Source organism: Anopheles nili, chromosome 2 (genome assembly GCF_943737925.1).
Source record: "Anopheles nili chromosome 2, idAnoNiliSN_F5_01, whole genome shotgun sequence".
In the NCBI taxonomy this organism is placed as follows: Eukaryota; Metazoa; Arthropoda; class Insecta; order Diptera; family Culicidae; genus Anopheles; species Anopheles nili.
The window spans coordinates 33,287,501-33,309,766 of NC_071291.1; the positions used below are offsets into that span (position 1 = coordinate 33,287,501).

At 40.3% G+C, this 22,266-nt stretch overlaps 2 protein-coding genes across 5 annotated transcripts in view; one reads left to right on the forward strand and one right to left on the reverse strand.

Annotated features, from left to right (window-relative positions):
• The window catches only part of LOC128721516 (nuclear RNA export factor 1), a 5,348-nt gene extending 570 nt beyond the window's left edge, over positions 1 to 4,778 (reverse strand). Inside the window, exons 1-7 of the mRNA XM_053815274.1 lie at positions 4,700 to 4,778; positions 3,689 to 4,566; positions 3,510 to 3,619; positions 1,476 to 1,512; positions 1,163 to 1,401; positions 887 to 1,055; positions 1 to 682 (exon numbers count right to left, since the gene is read on the reverse strand). The exon at positions 1 to 682 is cut by the window's left edge and continues 570 nt beyond it. Of these exons, the coding sequence (XP_053671249.1) occupies positions 245 to 682; positions 887 to 1,055; positions 1,163 to 1,401; positions 1,476 to 1,512; positions 3,510 to 3,619; positions 3,689 to 4,566; positions 4,700 to 4,778 (1,950 nt within the window). The 3' untranslated portion in view covers positions 1 to 244. The remainder of the gene's footprint in view (positions 683 to 886; positions 1,056 to 1,162; positions 1,402 to 1,475; positions 1,513 to 3,509; positions 3,620 to 3,688; positions 4,567 to 4,699) is intronic.
• Positions 4,779 to 5,372: 594 nt separating this feature from the next.
• Positions 5,373 to 10,764, forward strand: LOC128721517 (isocitrate dehydrogenase [NAD] subunit gamma, mitochondrial). 4 transcript variants are annotated; one of them, XM_053815277.1, is made up of 5 exons: positions 5,373 to 5,504; positions 5,724 to 6,557; positions 6,614 to 6,800; positions 6,862 to 6,937; positions 8,494 to 10,764. In XM_053815277.1, exons 1-5 carry the CDS (start codon positions 5,448 to 5,450, stop codon positions 8,513 to 8,515), a joined length of 1,176 nt encoding a protein of 391 aa, XP_053671252.1. In that variant the 5' UTR covers positions 5,373 to 5,447; the 3' UTR covers positions 8,516 to 10,764. The 4 variants fall into 4 exon arrangements, with proteins under 4 accessions (XP_053671252.1, XP_053671251.1, XP_053671253.1 ...); XM_053815276.1 differs by having other exon boundaries at positions 8,926 to 10,764; XM_053815278.1 differs by having other exon boundaries at positions 10,231 to 10,764.
• The last annotated feature ends 11,502 nt before the right edge of the window (positions 10,765 to 22,266 follow it).

Here is a 22,266-nt window from a genome sequence, read left to right on the forward strand (position 1 = left end):
AATATTATACGTTGTGCTAACGAAAAGATATATCTATTTTTCAAGATAGATAGCGACAAGTAGCAATTGGTTGACCTCGATTAGTTGATGAATACGACATGGTACCGAATCAGTCGAACATTAACTATTCAGTCACTTTGTTTTCAATCTTTGAACGAATTAAATTAACTACTAAATAGTTGAAATAAACTAGGTAAGTGATTTAAACAAATATCTACTTTTGACATGGCGTTAAACTTTGTGTTTAATGCTTTAGAAACGCTTCCGGAGGTATTCTATTCTGTTTGTGCAATTCGCTAAAAGCAAATTCTGCGCGTGGGTAGTCCCAGTTAGTCTCTTCCAAGCAACGCTTGCTCCATTCTGCATTCATCCCGGTTTGCACGGCTAGCGCTTGTATCATTTGAAGTTTTGTGTTATCGTCCGGCAGAATTGACACAGGAACCATACCGGTAGAAACTATGGGAGCCGCCGCGGCCATTGTATTGCTATCGGTTTGCTTGAAACATTTCTCTTCCTGCAAACGGGTAGCATTATTGATGTGAACTGTCTCGTTGCGTATACAGAATCCACCGTGTGACGGAACAATAACGAGCGAGCGTTGAAATGATCGTAGAGGTACGATGTTTGAATTATTTTTGCGTTCTTTAAAGACTCCTGTTACAGTCAATTGCATCATTTGGGGCTGCAGAATTAGAAACAAACGTTTTAGATCGAGTATATCGAGCAAATCATGAACAAAATTAACCCAGTCATTCGTCACTGCCATGACGACGAACCAAAGTGATTTGTGACGAGTCTCTTTAAGCCAAAATCATTACGCGTTGGTTGGGGTAAAACGAATTTCGACATTCCACCCCTTGGATATGCCAGTGAGAATAGAACTTACCGTGAATAGTGTAAGATCCACAGCAAAGGACTGTAGATCGTGTTTGGTTGGTGGCAGTCCCGAGAGATGCGACACGATTTGCAATCGTCCTTGTTTCAATGATCGACATCGTGATTCTAGATCCGTTTTATGCTTCAAATTACGATTACCGGATACGTAAACACCCAATCTTTAGAAGGACAAAAATAATGAAAGTTTTAAATAAAAAGTTTGTCAGAAGGTATAGAAGAGTATATAGGCTTTGTATAGAAGATAAAATAACTGGTAAAAACGAACTTTTGCTGATTGTTCTGGTGGTATGTGTTAACCGTTAGCGAAAACATTGCGTGCTCGTGATATGCCTCGAGCAGAGGCTGTCTATTATCAGAATCGTATAACATAAAGTATTGCTCCAAGAACTGACGGACCAGATCAGCACCACCGCCGTCGCACAGAAATGATGCCTTTGCAATTGGTAATTTCAAATCATCTTCCGGAATGTCAAAACTAATCGGTGGCGGCAAATCGATGTTATCCTGTAGCAAACAATATAAAACAATTAGATCCAATCATTCACGAAAGGATTTGAGTTTTGTTTTTTGCTACCTACCAGCTTGATCACCTTTGGGAAGCGTTTACGTACTTCACTACAAATAGACGGTATAAAATTGATATCATTCATTTCAAAACAAGTTTAAAATGTAATAAATCTCATTATTGATGACAAACAGTCGATTTTTGAGCCCGTTATACATCGGCAATAAGGGCTATTCGTGGTTTTCGAAACGGTTATTAAGATGCCAAACGCCTCGCCAGTTATGGACTTTCTGTTCATGGTATGCCGACACTAGGGAACGGTGGTGGATGTTAACACATTTGGCGTATACGATAAGACTCGCAAAATCGGGTTTGCGTTTGACATGATAAGAACCGGCGATTGCTGCAAAATTGTCTTTGACATATGAACGTTAAAATCTGGAAACAATATATAGCCAATTGAGACTATTAGTGAAATCTACGACGCCCGAGCGCTATGAGATATTGTCAATATGTAGTCCTTGAGAGCAGTTTGAAAAAATAAGCCGGTAAGCCTACTGGAGTAGGTATCATTTTCGTTATACTTGTCGCAGCCAAACTCAAAAAGATTGAACAATGAACACAGATGAATCAAAATTGTTTTTTAAAGCTTCTACGCTCTATACACTTTCCTTCATTATGGTCAATTATGCTCGAGTGTCGAAGTAAGTAGCCTCCAATTAACGAGTTCTCACTTGCATTTTCAGGTCATCCAAGAATGCTGGTTGCGTAGCGAAGTAAAGTCTTTCAAAGACCACATATACACTGGAGGCACTCCCGGTAGCTGTTTTGATTTTGGTTAATCGCACGCATGCTTCTGCCAACTGGTTCAGTTGCCTACGCATAATTGCGGAGTTGTGCGATGTGCTGGATGTTTTTGTATCCGTTAGAATGGTATCTCACAACCGTAATGATGTTACGGGTTGTGTGTTGATATAATTCTCATCATTTGTGGAGAAGCAAAGCTCTTATCCAGCAAACACTGTACATAGATAGCGGAGCTATTACCCTTCCATGATGGATATATTCAACCACGGTTGTTTCTTTTCCATTCACAAAATCCACGCCGTCGATATGATTGTGCTTTGCGATATGTTTGTGCTATGCGTTTTTTTTTTCAGTGATTTTGCAAGATTCAATATGCGTCGACCTTCTTCATGCCGTGTAATCAAATATTTGGAAACCATTGCAGGTGAGAAGTGGAGACTGTTATAAGAAATATATTGTAGTATTCACTTATCTCGGCACTCATATTTGCTTCGCTAAGCCATGAAGGATGGTAAGAGAGCTGCAGAAAGAACTGTTTCTTTCAATCTCTTTTTGTTTGGAATAGTTTTAATCACATAGGCAAACAATTTCATACAGCCTCTGGACCATGTACAACTCTCAAAGCGATAATAAATTATAAATATATCAACGTGCCCGATAAACCTATTGTTTCGAGTGTTCTACTGTTCATTTTATGTCAAATGACAATGCAATAGATCTTAACCGGTACGAAAGATACCCTATGCCATTGAACATAGCCATTATAGCCGATATAAAGGTTTGTATCAAATGTAGTAAATTAACAAAACACCGAGCATTTTACAGTACAAATGACCAGACACATCGAAGAATGGTAAAAATTTTATAAAGTATCCCAATTTTAAGCATTCTTGCAAAGTTCGTCTATTCTAATATGTCTGCCCCGTTTTCCTTGCTAAACAAGGCATTTTTGCGCCCATCATTCAGATTAGACGCATGCTAAGAGATAGGTGGAATATGTTAGAGCAACAGAGAAGTAGATTCCACTCCCTGCGACAAAGACAGGTTCGTTCAGGTTGATAAACTTCCAACAAGCAGGATTCATTGCTGGATTGCTCCACGTCAAACATTTGTCACCTGTTCGTCGCTCTGCAACATCCAACGGCATAACGTTAAACATCATCCGTACGGCGCACGGATAACGCCAATGCAACGCTCATTGGTGAAACTGAAGGCTTGAAGTTCTTCTCCATGCCCACCATGATTCTGCCAAATATAAGACAACAAATTTAATTACATGCATCAAAATGGATCGAAATACCTGACATAAACCGTATTGTCGTCATAACGTTGCCGTAATGGGTTTTCCTCCAGATTTAATTCTACCAGCTTTAGGTTCTTTATGCTGTCTAAAGTGTTAACGTACGGAATCTGTGTACAATTGAACAAAGAACGCGTTAGAACGGATAAAAATGAGATGAAGCATTCCAGCTGGCTTACCCGATTTTTAGCTAGGTATAAAACCTTGAGATGTGGAATTTTAACTGCCATAGATTTAAGATGATCCAGCATATATAACTTGTTATCGTTTAAATTGAGAGCTTCTAGCTCTGGTATATGCTCTGCGATAATGTCAATGGCCGCCAGAATAATTTGCGGCCGAAACAAGGCGCAGAAGATATCACTGAGATCGGGATCGGCGTGGAACTTCTCTAAGTTCAAGCTTTTTGTATGGGAGTTGTACCGTTTGACCATTGCCTGTTTCATACGAGCCTTCAGCTGTTCGTTTACCGTGCTTACTGGGTGATTGTTGCGCACCTGCAATATTAATCGCCGCCCGTCAGGCGTATCTATAGTGCGATCTGCTTTCTGAATAGCTTCTGCGGCTTTAAAATCTTCTACGAAAAATAACGCGCAGGTATCCGTGGTCTTGTAGTACAATGGAATAAACATTTGGGGGCTTATCGCATGCTGAATCGATCGAAGAATGAAGTCTCTCTCGTACTTTTGTCCATATGGTATTTTCACCTCGTACCAGCTTGTGTTGGAAGGCGAAATCTTCTTTCTAATGTTTACTCCCTTTGCGGCTCCACGAGGGATCGGTGAGCCACTGCGATTCTGACGATAGAATTTACGATTGTTCATACGGACACGCAAGTCGCCATCGAAGGTATCGCCACCCATCGCTTCATCATCATCGTTGATGTGAGCCCGAATTTGATTCTCGTTAATGCGACCTTTGCCGCGGCCCCCACTGAATGGCTTAAAGCTGACGCGCCGCTTTACGTCCGTCATGTTACGATCATTGCGGGTTCTATCGTTCCAGTCACCACCGCCACCGCGTTCCACACGATCGTCATTCTCGTGCTTGGCTGCGCCTGCATGGTAGAAAGTAATCGAACATAAACAAACCTGTATACATTCGCCGTTCTCGTGAAGTGAACGTAATAAGACGAATTGATCCAACTTCAAAATGGCGGCCAAATTTTCATTTCTTTGTGTAATGCTTACTATCGTAAAATTGCCTGTCGCCTCCATGATTTCGTCCTCCACGACCACGAAAATTGCCATTACGAATATTTCTGGGCATGATTTAAAACAAATGGAACGCAAACAATAAGCTTATTTCACAATTTCAATCCACGTTTTTGCGACGCACTACGAATCACTTTTCGGTGCAAACAACGAAGTGTCAATAATCAACCGTTTGACATAAGACAGTTTGACAACACAGGCGCTTATTTTTCTACAATGTAGAGCACTAGATTGGACATAAAATGAAGAGTTTTACAAGTATTGACTTATATTATTTCCAGACATTCAGCTATTTGAAGGTTATTTCCGTTTATGAAATATTTCTGTTTATTGACGCTGGCGCTGATCGTCTCTTCCATAATGTAGACGTTCATCTACCCTTTGCTTTTTATTAACTTATCTTTCGTTCTTTTTGAATTCATGTGATATGATTATAGTAAAACATTGTTTATTTACAACGAATACTAAATTCCATTGAAAAATAGAGTTGGAATTAGTTTTCATGTTAAATGGGAAGGCTAAAATGCTCATTGATTTTTACATACACCTAGCGATTCACCCTGTGTGTAACTTACTTCAATTTTGACAACAGCCTTGGATTCATTTATTTGTTGGGATAGTTCAGAGCTCAAGTGACGTTTTGCTTCGCAGCCAACGAAGTTTCCATCTCTTCTAGTAACGTTATTCGGGAATTGTGCTTTATAAAGGCGCTGAAATCGCAACGATGGCGCTTCGACTGTTCCGCATGAGCCAAGATGTCGTAACTCCGTTGATCAAACGTGTAAGTATGAAATTTATCTGTTTTGTGCTAAAGTCGGGCATAACTACCATAGCACCATGTTTGTGTTGACGGTCGTTCAGCGGACATAGCACAACAGAAAAGTTACATAATTTCTATCCCATTTGAGAGTGCGACAAAGTAATTTGTACAATAAAATACTAATGCGCCCATTTTTGCTTTATCCTACAATGGTTTGCCACCATCGGGCATGAAATCCAGAACTGTGCCGTATCGGCGTTCGAGCTCCAGCACAAAAACCCCGTCCAGCGAAAGGTGGAACAGATCCCCAAGGCACAGTATGGTGGCCGACACACTGTTACAATGCTTCCAGGTGGCGGAATCGGTCCCGAACTTATGAGCTATGTACGAGAGGTATTTCGGTTCGCTGGAGTTCCGGTGGATTTCGAAATCGTCGACATCGACCCAGCCAGCGAGGGAAACGACGATCTAGAGTATGCCATCACGTCGATTAAGCGTAACGGCGTCGCCATCAAGGGTAACATCGAAACGAAGTCGGAGGCGACTGGCATCTTGTCGCGTAACGTAGCCCTGCGTAACGAACTCGACTTGTTCGTTAACGTGCTGCATTGCAAATCGTTCAACGCGATTCCAGCACATCACCAAAATGTGGATGTTGTGATCGTGCGACAGAATACCGAGGGCGAGTATGCCATGCTCGAGCACGAAAGTGTGCGCGGCGTGGTGGAGAGTATGAAGGTGGTGACGGTGGAAAATGCCGCCCGAGTGGCAAGATTTGCGTTCGAGTTTGCCAAGAACAACAACCGCAAGAAAGTGACCACTATCCACAAGGCCAACATCATGAAGCTGGCCGACGGGCTGTTCTTGAAGGTGGCCCGTGACATCGCCAAAGAGTATCCGGACATACAGCACAACGACATGATCATCGATAATTGCTGCATGCAGCTGGTGTCGAACCCACATCAGTTCGACGTTATGAACACAACCAATCTTTATGGAAGCATCACGTCGAACGTACTCTGTGGTTTGGTTGGAGGAGCCGGTCTATTTTCCGGCCGCAACTATGGTGATCACGTGAGTGGTATGGATTGTTGCAGAGAGTCTCAAAATAATGCGTTCGTATTTTTTAGTACGCCGTGTTTGAACCAGGCACCCGCAACACAGGAACGGCTATCGCTGGCAAAAACATTGCCAACCCTATTGCCATGCTTAATGCAGCCGTAGACATGCTGTACCACTTGGGACACCGGTACCATGCAGACTGCATCTCCGACGCCATTCACAAGACGGTTGATATCGATGGGGTGCACACACCAGGTAAGTACTGGTTTCGCTCGCATCTCACGCGATCGTTATGCTAAACGCGTTATGCTTTCAGATCTCGGCGGTAACAACACGAGCACGGATATCGTTCAGAACGTTCTGAAGCATCTAGCCGAGAAGAGAACGTACTGGTAAGTGGCCGTAGTAATCCCGTCCCGCCTGCCGACAGTGTATGCGTCGCATTTTTCGTTTGCCTTTTGTTAGTAATAATTGTCATTCGTTTGGCATTCTGCAGTTCATGTTGCTTAGTATGTTATCCATCAACTGTTCATCCATAGTCAACGTAGCGTTTAATCTCGTGCGCTATGTTTGAATGTTTTGCGTTTAGGTATAGTTTTAGCTATAAGATCTATTTTTATATGTTAGTCGTTTTTTTTCTCGTATGATTAGGTTAATCTTCGTCTTACTATGTTACCGATATTTTTAATAGCTTGGCATATTTGTATATACATACAAAATATTACATCATTTATATTTGACATGCTATCCGGGCCAAAATACCTCAGGAACTGTTCGTTCAAACGCATGTAAAGGACGAGAATAAGTTGTAGATCGGTTGTTTTTGTTGTTGTTCATTGTACTGTCCATTACTCGAAGCATAATTTATCTTGTCGTATGATCGTTTCACAACATCTTGAAACCAAATTCGCTAACATCTGTATGTATACGTGTTTCCTTTTTTCTTTTACTTACAACATTCTGATCGCTGCTTACCTTCGTGCTAACCAGGCAACATGGACTATTGCACAATATTTAATCTCACACGGTTGTCGACTGGACCACGGTGCGCGTCGATATCAAAAATATGACTAATCAATAACTTATTCGTTCTAACATCTCGACCAATATGGTTTCTTATTAATATCGTTAATTTCGCTTATGCTCCTGGAATAATGCTCACCTTATCCTACTAAAACCGAAGAAAATCCTACTGTTATCCACTTGGTGGTACAAATCCATACGGTGGTACAAATAAATGAGACTTGAAGCACTTTGCGTGCGATACTTTACCTTGTTGTCCGTGTGTAACGTTCCGATTTGTTTAAAATTTGTTTTTATTATAACTAACGTACAATGCAATGCATATTTTTTACTATCAATATAAGTACCTAAACCAGAAAATAATATCAGTTTGTAGAGCAAAAAAAATCTCATGAATGTTAAGGTTTCATTTTGTTTGCTGCTCATTTGCATTGGAATATACGTACATTACTCTCCTAATCAATTGCCTATGCCGTGATATACCGGTACTACATGTCGTTGTTGCATATCTGTTATTAGAACATATTTGCGTTATACTTTATTTGCTTTGTAGTTTAAGCTAATAATTTGCTGTGTTTTACGAAACGTAGCACACGAATAGTGCTACTTGTAAAATGTGGTTTTGCAATGTTACGTGTCTACATCATTGAAGCATACAACTATGTACCCCCCTTTTTAATTCGTATATTATTTCTAGCCAACAGTGTTACCCCTGCCTAGCGAAATCCGTAGTGCAGCAGAGCATTGTTTAAAAGTTTTGTTTTTGATAGAAAAATGTGCAATCGATCGCTCGGATGAGTAGAAAGTACCAATTGGTTCTACCACCGTCACTAATATGTCAACTTTTTTTTTAAATTTCTATACTTCCATTTCCCGTCTTCCATCTGCCTATCCTACCTATTCTTCCCTAACATTTTTCTCTTAGGAGTGCAATTAAGGGTAATTAAAGAACTACGTGCCAGAAGAAACCGATTGCAGCATGTGGCTGGTTAAGTGGCATGGCATGTTTCACGAGGCACCTTACACGTAACAGCACCAGCACAATGGATGTTTGACAAAGCGAAGCTTATTGAAAATTAAAGCACTTCGTCACTTAATTACAATTATTACTTTGCACAGAGATTAAAATTAAAAATTGACGACTGCGCCGGAATGGTATTGTAATTGCACAAAGTTTCACGCGCAACTCACCGCACTGTGGTCGTATATGCAGCTAAATTGTAACTGTCCCTTTACACTGCTTTCTATTAGCTTCCTTGCACTCAGGCTTTTGCACAACGTACGCGAATAGTGTGTTACCTATCTTGTTAGCTTTTCTCTTCACCGATATTTCCCTCATCGTTTATTTTTCTAACAGGTTCCCGGCGTATGCGTATATGTGAGAAGTTAAGCTAAAACTGAAATAAACCCTAAACCAAAGCCTTCCCAACCATAGTTTTCTCTAACTGTCTCCATTCACAATCCGTTCTATACCGGCCCATAACATCTGACCCATGCGCCACCTAATCGACATTTAGTGTTTGTGCAGGAGTCTTTCCTTGGTGGATGGTGTTATGTTCTACTCTCTGGTGGATTTGTAACAAGAAAAACATAAACCGGCAATGTGCACTATAGAATTGGATATACATTAGCGGGCAGTGTATTCTTCAAATGTTGGCAAATTACGTTACATAAAACTCGATGAAATCAAAATTACTTTGCAATTAAAAAACTTCCAAATCACTTCCACCGGCGTTTCGTACTCGTTTTTCGGTTTTTACATTCTAAGCATTCATCCTTGCGTGAATTACTGAACCGTGCGTGAGTGTGTACTGTATTGTATTTTTGTAGGATATGTTGTTATTATGCTCTCTAGTTTCACTGCACTTTTAATGTTTTCTCTACATAAACAATGTGCATCTTACCGCTTGTGTTGGGAGCGGAATAGGCACCAAAATGCGGTTGAGTTACACCTGCTTTCGAACCTATCCGAACATGTTTGCAGCAATACGCTCTATGTGAGATGCGTTGAGGATTAAGAAAATGCAGTAGCATAAGCTAAGCTGAACATTTAAGTGATGTAAACGTGTGTGTGTATGTGTGGATGTGTATAATTTTTTCCCAACTGCAACATATTCGAATTCGTTCATACCGTAAATTGTCATTTCTAGACTTGAGGAAAAATGAAACATTTCCTGTTTTAGTGATCTTCATGCATAATTGCGTTAACGATCATTCGTCAGTTGTCTTGTATGTTTGGTGTGTGTGTTTGGGTGGGCCATGTGATTTGAATGAATGAGATTAAATTACATTGTTTTAAAAATACGTACCAGATACTTCATTGCTGATAAGCAATTTTCCGTTACATATATATTTTTTTGTCGAAAAGTGAGCTTACTATGTAATCAAAACAATATTAGTAACCATGTGAAAATGTTAAAAAGTGAAATTGGCTCTCGGAACAAAAGTTTGACCATCAAATGGATGATTTCTGCAATTTTTTGAAATTTTCTGTTTTATAGACTCAACGCTCACTTCTCTGACTATGATGATCATTGTGTGCAGTCTTTGATGAATTGAACTTGTATATTGATATTTTCCTTTTCTTCTGTTATTCGTTAATCTCACGGAAATTGTAAATGCGTCACCGCGACTACGGCTGCTGTCTGTGCGAATCATACAGAAAGTGGGCCTTATCAACGCCTTTGATACCTGGTTGGTATCCACCGAGTAAAGGACACACGCTTCTTTGCGGGGCGCCTAAATTTTTAGCCATCAGCATTCAAGGGTCCGAAATTAAGTACCGCACTTTATTTGTGTTAAATTTCTTGAGATATTTCGTACAAATCTCATTTGTTGCGAAAGCAAATGAAATGCAAAAAGTAGCAAGCAGATTAACTTCTCTGCTGGAGATGAGATGATCGCATTCTTATTATTTCGGCTCGAGGTCCATAATTTGCAACAGAGAACTAAATTACATCAAAAGTATTACGCAAAACACAGATTGTTGTACCAAAGCAAACGATACGATAATAAAATGAACCATAAATTAGTGGTTTGTGGCAAATAGATGAAACGTGTTGAACGGATTCCTAATTTTATGTAATCGACAAACGCGTAAGTATGATTCATAGTGATTTGGAATAAAACAAAAAGGTATCAATAGCGTTATAATACATCGCGATAAGCATATTGCTTTTCATTCATTCAAATAAATGTTAGTTTGTTTTTGATTTTGGTCAAATGGGAAAAAATAGCGACACGACATACACATTAGTAGACTTGGTAGGTACGAAGCTCGAAAAACGCAGTGAAGTAATGTTTTGATGAACCTAATTTATCTACTCATTTAAGGAATTATTTTCTCCTTAAATTAAGAATGAGAATTAAAGAGGGATGTTGCAAGTGATAATTTATGGTACAGAGATTAGCATTTTTGGAAATGGATTAAAGTGTGATGTTAACAAAAAAAAAGCAAATTATGGATATGATATTACTATCACAGAGAACAGCTATGGTGCTATGAAAAATGGAGATGTTATTTTCAGTGTCTTTAGACATGGACTTTGCTTAAAACTGATGAAACTCTCTTAGCCGTGTACTAGAGCAACATGTGGATAGAAAAGTGGTACTTAAGCCTAACGCTGTACTTGAAACAAGCACTTTTACTAACTGAGCCAAGAAATGTGATTTTACCGGCAGAAGTTTCTCAATCTATGATGCTTATCCAGACTAAGCAATACTCATGGAATTTGAAATCGTACAATGTACAGAATTAGTATAATATTAGTTTTTTTAATTTAATACTGAATATTAGTGATGATAATAAATTACGCCAGAAGTACTCGTAATTCAATTTGATTTGTTAACATTTTTATTTTATGTGTTGTTTTTGAACAAATCTATTTGTTGCAGCAAATTTTCCTTCACGAAGCTACAAGTTTGTTTTGCCTTGAGCATTACCGGATCCATTTCCTAGCTTGCTTATCATAACTTACCGGTTACTTTGGGTTTAGCTCATGAGAAAACTAAAATCATGGTTACTTTTTTCAAGACCTAAAACGTCGTTCAGACAGTTTTATCGCCGGTTGGGGAGGTTTCGTACCAAACCGAAACGCGAAGAGAGCGAGATCTGTCAAACAATAAGAAAAGGAATGTCAAAATACTTTTTTCTCTTTCTTTCCTGAGGAAGATATTCGCCATTGGAAAGAAAGAGAGAAAGATACGGAGAGAGAGAGAGGGACAGAGCGTAATTGTAGTTGGATATGAAGAGAGCATTTTTTTGCCAGTCGAATCGTATGATGTTTTCGTGTTCGTCGTGTCGTTTGCGTAATGAAAATACACCTTTGCCGTGCAAACGAATGGCCTTCTAGCGCTTTTGCGCACTCGTGCATGTGATAAAATTTCCGACTGTCGTGCCGTTGTGTCAATCGTAGGGTTAGAATACGGTTCGCGCGGGTTCCTACCGTTACCATGTGGATCTTCCGGTGGTTATGTGAAAGTCCGTTTATGGCAGCATGGCGAAATGTCTTTCATTTTGAATCGTCCTTTTGAAGCAAAGAAAACAACAATAGTTCGTCATCTTTCTGTACAAACGTGCGCTAAAGCTGTCAAAGTTGGAATGAAACCGCCGCAAGAGAGGCAATGAGAAAGAAAGGGAGAGCATAAGAGAGAACACAAACGCGCGTTTGTTCTCTTTTTCCCAGGTGAGATTGTTTTGCTCGTGCTTTTTCTATAGTACCTCAAGTGCACAATGGGAAACGTTAAGGACATGCGTGCGATATGTGATGCCAAAAGTGGAAAATCTGATAATCGGCTGGCCTATTGTTTATGTTGAGAAACATCGAGATTTTGCTATATCATCGGTCCCTAGAGTTTAATGAAATATGCAGATATCAGACGTTACTAAAGTCTCACGCGATTTTAGCGCCATACTTTGTATCCCATGCACCATTTTCTAAAACATGTCTATCATCCGTCGCCGTGTTTGTCACGAGTTTTCCAGCCATTCAGCGCGGTACATAACCCATTCCGAGGATGCTTTGATGGCGCATAATTTACCGTCATCCACAAAAAAAAAAGATTTGTCCACCTAACCGTCGTGCTCGCATCCACAGTCCACAGCAGCCACCGGCATTCAGCGTGCGGAGAGAATGCGCGAAAAGTGACGACGCATCTCGCAGAGCGAAAGCTTTCGCCCGGCACTGGGTGAGATGCTGGCCCTTTGATCCCTTTGCTTGTGACTCACGCACAATACCTCCGGTTGGCCTCACCACTGAGACGTGATAAGCGCGCCTGGCAGCCAATCGGCACGCATCCCCGCCGTAGCGCACACTGCAGAGTCCTGAGCTTTGCGGGAAGAGATTGTGCTCCGTTGCTGGGGTCAACGTAGGCCAAGACTCGAAAGCGTAGGATAGTGGCGAGCAGAGAGTAGAGGGAGAGGTGTGCATTTCGGTGGCTCCTAGTGTGATAAGCGCACGGCAGATGATACCGGGGGATTGTGACAGCTGCCGTGCACGATTCAACGAAATCAATTTCAGCAAACCCAGTAGCCAGTAGAAGCGACCACTCGCGTCAGGAAGTCGACACGCGTCAGTGGGCTACTGCGTTCGCTTTTGGTTCGCGCTCGGAGCCCAGTTCGTATGCCACGGTGTAGAAATTAAGCATTGGTGCGTTTTGCCGCGTGTCGGCCCGCATCTTGGTGGAATGAAATAAAGTTTTCTTGTAATGGAAATTTTCTAGGAAGTGAAAATTCGCTTGTAACGTGCTAAAGATGCTAGTGTGGTGATATTTGTGTTGTGAGCTCGAGAGAAACCGTGGAATTGTGTAGAAAAAGATGCGACCAGCTCTTACGTGAATTGAAAGTGCAATAGCAAAAGTGTGTCTCTGTGTGTATGTGTAGTTTGTGTGACAAAAAAAAAGTGTGCAATAGTCGTCTCGATAGATCCTAAACGTGCGGTCGCTGGTGAAGATTTCGTGCAAAGTAATATCTTTCCGTCTGCAATACACGGCTGCAGTTGCGGTCGCTGGTTAACGATGGGGCTTCTAAAGATGCCGATTTGTAGAGCGTGGATGCTGACATTGTTCGTCCTTGCTACGCTGGTCGCGAGTGTGGTCAGGAGCAGCAGTAACGACAAGCTGGAAACGCTCGCAGCGCTAGGGGCGATGACAAAAGAACACGTGCTGAAGAACAACATGGTGCCGGAAGCAGAATCGGCCATTGCACAGAACGCAAAGAATCTGACAGGTTCTTCGAAGTCAAAACCGACCGAGATCTATCCCACGCCGCCAACATTCCGGTTTCCGGTAGCGCCCAACAGCAACGGAACCAGTTGGAGCGTTGGGAAATCAACGCCAGGATTCTCTACCGATTGTAAGTTTTTAGATGTCGAATCGCGTTATCTTAAGCTTTGAAGGAAGGGTTCGCGGATTTTGGGCTGTTTCTTACGTTTGAGGCACTACTAAAAGGAACGTTCATCGTTCGTTTGGGATCCTTTGATCCTTTGATCTCGCTCGAGACGCTTGAGCTTTTGAAATCTGTTTTAAATTATAAATGGCTATCTTCCAAGCCAATGGTCGTCATATTATGCACGTTTTCGTCAAGGTAAATTTGATGTTTTTTTCTGTCAACTTTTGTGCGCAAAATTTTTGTTGTTATTAATAATTAAATATTTTGAATGTTATTTTTTGACATTTTTCATATCTACAAACGCTTTAGTAGAATTGTATTTTTGTCCTTTTTGTAAACTATTTATGCTTAAATCGTAATGCAATTCATGGATGATTTAAAAATATGTCGTTTAATAATTATTCTTATTACCCCTTCTCTACCGTGGAATACTTCAAAAATCCATGATAAAAAGGTTTTATCATTGCAAATTATCTATAACTTTTATGCTGGGTCTTAAATTGAAGGTTTTAATTGGATAAAACATCCGATGCATATGCAGGTTGCGATGCAGCTTAATGAGTTTAAACTATGATAGTAAAAGTTGTGCCGTTCTCCGTTCCGCAAGCTCAACTTGTTGTGTTAGATTGAAGAAACTTTTACCGCAAGCCATGATACGGTTTGATTTTGGAGAATCATTAAATATATTCCTACTACATTTGATTATAAGAAAAATTCTGATACATCCACATATTGTGAATATCTTATTACCTTTTAAACATGATATGTATAATACATGCGATCTTTTCGACGTTATATGGAGTAAAAAAAGCTTTACTTTTATTCGTTACACATGGGTGATAATTAACATATGCGATTTCGTATGTCTTAACTGAAGGATGGGGTTTGCTGTAAACAGTAAACAGGCTTACGAGTACTTTTACCTTACCATTGTTATTTGGATATATAAAAACAAAACAAAATGTTGGTGATTTTAGTTCATATATTTGTATATATATATATATATATATATATATATATATATATATATATATATATATATATATATATATATATATATATATATATATTGTTATCAATAACGGATCAATATCAATACATTATATCATATTGAAAATGAAATATCTTACTGCAATTTTGCTTGATTTGATTTTTCAATCTGCTTGTAAGTTCATTAGGCAGTTATAAATCATTTAAGGCTTCTCAAAACCAACCCATGGGGCATTTTTCCCGGTCAAAGTACCCAATCATAAACACTTTCGAGCGCATCCAAGCATCTCTTGTGCACTCAACGATGTTTCTTCAATACGTTCTTGCTATATTCGAATGTTGCTATATTCGAAGCATAATTTATGTTTCACCGAAGCACAGCACGTGGTTCCGTCTGAGTATTTAGCATTTAAATGTTTGCCTCATAGTCCGACCTCTTAGGAGTGAGCGTATGGATCATTATTCTTCACAAAGATATTTTGCGTTTTTATGGCTGATGATTAAAATTGTGGCTTTTCGTTGTACCGATCATTTTAGGATCTCTCTTTCTAACCGAAACGACGTCAATTTTCACATGTTCAAACCTGATGCGTTATCCATGCGCCATATGTTTATGCTTCACAAACACATACCGCATACCTTTTGCTTCTTCAAACAGACCTTCTCGGGTGCAGTTGGACTGGGTGCAGCGTGTCTGATATACAAGACCTGTGGAGATAGAATGAAAACTAAAAAGTGCTAGAGAGAGAGAGAGAGAGAGAGAGAGAGAGAGACAGACAGAGAGAAGCGAGTATTGCGTTCGTGGTCATTAAATCATTCGAGCATGGATTTGACTTCTATTTCACGCCACCAGCTGTGAAGCGATGTATTATTCTGGGATGCAATTTTTCATTCCTCCTTAGCCAGATACATTTTGGAATGCACAACAAACAAACCTGTACAAAAACTGTATTGATACTTACCAAAATTACCCAATCAAGCACTTTGCTTCGTGAAAATTGGCGTACGGCTATAAGTGATTACAAGTTTATTCGATGCTAGCAGAGCTTATTGTTCTTTCAATAGAAAGCATACCTGTGGTTAATTTATAATAATTACTTTATTATATTTTTACTAACTTCTATTTATTTTACTATATGGTATATTGATGCAATATAATTAGTTTTAGTCTTATGAATATTGTCTGAATAAAAACATGAACTATTTTAACTATGAACACGTTTACGATTCTTCAGATAGTATAAATATGGGCTAATATAGCTGTAGGGGGCTGCTTGGGGGAATTTTCTCGTGTTCTGCACAATCTTTTTCAAAAATATACGAAATAAAATAAAATATTTTGTGACTGTAGTGCGCAGCTGAAAATTCAATAACACATTTCCAAATATGCAAAATTTTTGTTATTTGCGTTTATGCACTACAAGGAAATTTATTTGTATTTCGATGTATCATTTTGATGTATTATCTTGAATTAGGTTAAGCGCCATTCTTTTCGCTCGTAAAAAAAGTGTTGACATAGCTGATTTAGAGTATGTTTTGAGCGATTGTACCTGCCAATGCCATTCGAATGATTGCGCTATTCAATAATTGGCTCACATCGTCAATCATGTCGCATCGTGCGGTAATCTTGATGCATTGATATATTAATTAAATTTTAGTTATTTATCATGATTTAGCCAGTGCTGGTCGAATTTATCGATCTCTCCTCCATTATACGAGATGCTCTAGGCAATCCTGGTGGTGGACAGTAGATGCCTTTTGCCAAGAGCCAATTAATTTTACTCTAAATCGCTTCAAATGGCGGAAAATAGTACCCTCGTCGTTGCCGAAAATTATAGGCTGTGCGAAGCATCCGTGAACTTCAGGATGAATAGGGTATTGGGTGCGAGTCAAAATCAATTTAGATGGAGAAATTTCATGCAGCTACCGGACAGTGGCTGAAATGACTGTCAAATGGGCTATTCGTTAACAAAAATAGAAATGCAGTGTAGTAAAAACGATACTATGCCTTATGACGTTGGAGGCATGAAGATGTTTGATTCATGAGAGTTTTGGTTTTATTGCCGGTTCGGATAGGAATAAATTTATCATTAGCAAGTTGTGTTCCGTATGTGACGCATGTAAACAGAGGTTAACAGGGTATTTTCCACTGTTGGCCTTCCCCTGTTCAGTTCTGTATGGTTGATTACGTCTGATTTAGCGTAGTGTGGAAGAGAAAACCGATCGGTTTGCAATCGAACTCTGCGCAATTTTCCCATCCCCGGCGATGAAAAGCCGAAAAAGTAATCGACCGGATGGGGGGTTTGTCTCAAGGCCAATCGATGTTGATGTCCGGGTGGATGCGGTGTAAACGGAGGAAATCCCTACCGAAAAATAGAAGGAACGTCTCTACAGTTCGTTTGCTATCACGACGACAACACCTAGCCGCCGGTCCGATTGAGCCACCATTTGTTTTTCTAACAGTTTTCGAAAGTTATTTATAGTTGCTTTATTACATGCTCGCTTTCGTTTTCGTACGGCTAGCTTCTTGCACAGTTTATTGATGCACACACCCCCTGAAAGATGCTAACGCAAGACCTCGGGGGTGCAGTGTCTTTCCGTGTTGTTCCGTGCATTCGATGTCTCAGCCACGCGAGTTACAAGACGGAAACTGTGGAGACTCCGCCATAAACGCCCTTTCAACTTTGGTTCAATGGTGAGAAACCTGGAGCTCGATGCGTTTTGCTTTTCTCCGCCGGTGAGATTGTCAACTGCGCGAGTCAGCGAAATTCTCGGTCGAGAAAATGAAACCACGCTTTGGTGTGGTGCGTTCGAAGAAACGAATCGGGGTGGTGTTGCGCGCGCCCGTTTCGCATCGTCGTCACGAGCATAGCAAGCGCGACAATAAACATATTATCGATTACTTCACATTTCAACGGACACCACATCGGTCGATCGTAGTCGCAGTTTTCGTTCCGACCCACCGCAAACATTTCGCTCGGCTTTCATTTGTGCAGCAGACATTTTTCTCCTCTCGTTTATGTGCGGATAGTTTCGTCGGCGGTGAGAGCGACAGGATGTGTCTGCTATGTGTGACAATTAATTGATGACGATAGTGCGTTTCCTTGTGGGTAGAAAGGGAGCGAGGCCGCCTATGCTCTGGCACGAGATGACGTGTGCGAAAAATATGTCAACAATGTTATCGCACTGGAGCATCGGTGCGACATACGGGAGCATGATATGCTCGCTTCGTAGGCTGTTGATAACATCGCCGGGCGTTGCTGTGGACGACGACGCGCAAATTGTGGCTTTGAAGAGCAGAGCAATGCTCCTCTATGCGTCTTATTTTTCAGTTGCGACGTTCTTTGGTTCAATAAACATTGTGATGGTGCGCAGCGCTTCACGATGAATAATTGGATCGAATTGAAAGGCTTGATTGAAGCAGAGACGTTAAGAAACGTTTGTGATAGTTGACATGACTGTGCAGCTTCGAACGCTCGTTTTGTATTTGATTATTTGTTATTATTATTTGCTTTTGTGTGGTAGTCTAGAGTATCATAGACTGTAGTCGTTAAAATTTCGTTTTTTACGTTCGCACAAAAGCAGCGATGTGTACGTAAGCGACGAGCGCTATAAACACGGTTTTATTTTATAAGCAAAAAGTTCGTCTCCATAGTTCCGGTAGTTTGGTGAACATAAGTTGGCCCATTCAAGTCGTCGCCGTTCCTAAGGAGGTCAGATATAAACACAGTTTTCCCGCGCTTAATGTCCGATTCTTCCATCAATCTAATTGCTACCCATAGCGATCCCCCCGCAGCGCGGTTTTATTATTGGAAACGAGCCCCTAATAAATCGAACCAGCCATGCTGGCACTCATTTAAAACGTGCGGAGTCAGCTTAACGAACGTCTGGCGAATGCTTGGGGTGAAATAAAACTGGCTTTGCTCCCTTGGAGTGCGAAATAGTATCGAAGGATTGCCCTCCGCTTGACGACCGGGTATTGTCGCCCGATGCTAGGGTGCAGCTTAGCGAACCCCAGCTCGTTCGGTAGTTAACCGCATTCTGGCGGTTCATTCCCGGTTAAAGTTGTCAATCATTTCGGTCCAACAGTTTACGGTTTAATCGTGCAATACCCGTCGGCCGGCTTAACGGTGTCATTTTGAAAACGTAGCACGGTAAGCGGGCGATATCGAAAAAATCCGCGGGATTCAAGGCGCCTAATCATGGTCGCCCGCGGCCCTGGCGGTTAATCCAATTCATCGGGCTCACCAAGTTGCTAAGGCGGTCTCCGGAAGGATTACACGACCCCGGGAACTGATGCAACTTTGCCGGGACCGAAGGACATCGGTAGCAGCTCCTGCCGGGGTCGTACGTCGAAGGTGTACGTCATTTTAGCAGCTTGTGACCACCGAGTCGTTTTAACAGTTGCGCTGACGGAAGCGGCATTTCATCAAAAACAAACACCGGCTTCGGTTAGAGTCGCTTAATCGCGGCTTAATCGAGGCAGATTATCGCGGAATATTAGTTAAGGCGTTTGGTTCCACCTTGTTGACCAGCGGTTGCGAATGAGCGATGATAACACGGCCGTTTCCTATCGCGAATAGAAGGTATCCTTGTCGGGGGACCCACGATATGGCGTAGGCTCGTGCAAAACGGAAGACAGCCGGGTAACGTTCATCACCCGCCACTGAACGCTGGTTTCCGGTTTTTTTTTGCCAACCACGGTGGGAAATGTTGCGGTTGTGGTTATTGTCCCGAAAACGGGCTGAAATGTAAAGGCGAGAAACCCGCTACTGGCGTTGAGCGACGTCGCCCAAATGTTCCTTTTCATGGTTTACAGTAGCCGCTATGGTTGCCTTGCGGGTGTGAGAGTTTTTTTTTTCTAATCAAAAGCATGATAAACGAGCCGAAAAAATGTCATTACACGTTAATATTCGTAACGTCCATTACTGGATGAGATGCCTCGGATTAGTTAAGCTGTAATGCTGAGTTTACCACCTGTTTTGTGTCGGGTTTTAATTCATTACTTTAAATACGTTATAATTTTTTATAGATTTTGTTTGATTTTGCACATCATTGGCCTCGCTCACAAATACAAATGATATTCATATTTTCACATGAAAATGTACAAAAAAAACATAGCTTTTAACGCAAATAGATTTTGTTGATTTTACCATAACTAGCTTCTTTAAATTATCTAGAACGATACTGTTTCTTGTAGCTAAAATGTCATTTCAAATTTCCAATGTCCTCCAGTTATCGTACCTTTTGTTGTTCAGTTCCATTGTTTTTGGGTGAAAATGTAATCATTTTTTTCTAGCTTATTCTTATGTCGACTGGGATCGCTTTCAAAAGCTTTAGCCGCTTGACACCATTCCTGCACTATACCGTAATAAGCTTTCACCCTAAAAATAGGAGGTTAGGAATTTATATGAATTGCATTTATCGCTACCACGGTATTGCTCTATTGTGTGTGTTGTTATTAGTTGACAAAAGAAGGCATTATTTATTGTGGGCAACATTTGTTGTGAGTAAATTGGGAGCAAAAGTGTCGAATGGAGTCATAAGGATTCCCTGAGGATGGGCAGTAAATGATTGTACGTTTGCATATCTTTTCAAACTCAAAATTGAACAACGTTTTTGTTGGGTGGAATATTACTATAGCTCGTGAGATGATACAGGAAAATATGTTGAAAGTGTTTAAAATGGGGAAGAGAATTTTTCAATGTCGATCGGCGATATTAAAATTAAAAATTCTAGATTAAAATATGAAATCAATTTAAATTAGGAACGAACAACGGATTGAGTAACGGGGAAATTTTTCATTATTTCCACCATTCAAAGTAACTTTCATAAACTTTTTTGGACATTTTTTTGAGCCTTGGATATATCTGTTCATGGTGGCGTCCATGGTATGGATCTCCATCAGCATCATCCTTTCTGGTTGTTGTAATGATCCAACCCAACCATGGCAGAGGGAGCTAAAGATCTGTGCTACTTTTTTGCAACCTCCACTGCCATTCCGGTCGCCTTAGTTCAGCTTGTTATTTACGAGGATATTGCGCGATAAATACATGGTTTGATAAAAGCAACATTAGTTGGTCGGTGTTGGTTTGGTGATGCTCTTGCTGGGCGTTGGAGATGCTGGCGGCAAAGTGAGAATGAAACACGAAATGGTTATCCTTCGCTTAGCTAGCGGAGGCGCAATCAGTCAACAAAAAAAAAACCACACTCAGAAATGGGGGCTTTGACTAGAGTTTTGGGGCGGGTGTGGTTTGTAATTTTCCTCCATCACGTTGCTTTTCCTTGGCTTTCTCGTTGAGTTACAGCCCATGAAATCGAAAAGCTGCTTCCGTTCTTGTATGCTGTTATGCCACGAGTAGCATTATCTAGCTGAAGGATGGAAAAATATTTTCGTATCGGCGCGTGAGTCGGTTTCGCAACGTGTTTCGGCTCGATTCCGTTTGTCTCGGGTTTCAGATTTTCCTCGGTACTCGTTGATGTAATCTTATCATTACGTTGATGCGTGCAAACGACTCTCTTGATACATATTTTTTGCCTGTCAAAATGCTTTGCTAGCAAATCAGTTAACGAGCTTCTTTTAATTTGTTCACTGTTTGTTGGTTGCATTAGTACTTTCGATAAATATTGAATATAGTATTGCAAAGAAACGATATTTTTTGCACCATTAATTTTAATCTTTTTCATGGAACCATCTAAGAAAATAAATAAAGTAATTAGGTAAATGTATATTTAAAAGATTTTTTTTATAACATATTTTTATTATATTATCGACATATTATTAACTACAGCTTTCCTGATACTAATGCCTCTAGCCATTTTGGAGACATTATCGACGAGATCTCTCCCTGGTTTTTGTAAATGGACGATTTTTGGCTTATGCATACGAAAGTGTTAAGGCGATAGTAATGTTTAGGGAAGTGGTGACATAGACAAACGAGTTTTCTGGAACGATTTTGTTTGTTTTCATATTATGTTGTGATGAGTACGTTCAAGCGCTAGGGTGTATTGAACTAAGCATTGAGTATAAATATTTTTGTGAGTGTTTAGTCTGTTCTCGAAAATTACAATTATGCAAACATTGAAGATTTTCTTTGGCAATCGAAATGGGTATAGTTATAATAGAAACCCATACAAAATATGTTAAACCCCGTTGTGTTGTATTAGATTTGTCCTTTTGCTAACTTAAAATATGTCATAAATTATTTTGTTTACCCCTATTTCCATGCTTATGGCTTTCTTGATTATGTTACTTGAATTATTACAATAATTCATATGATACTTACAGTGAAAAGTCTCGCATCTCTAAAGGAAGGAAAC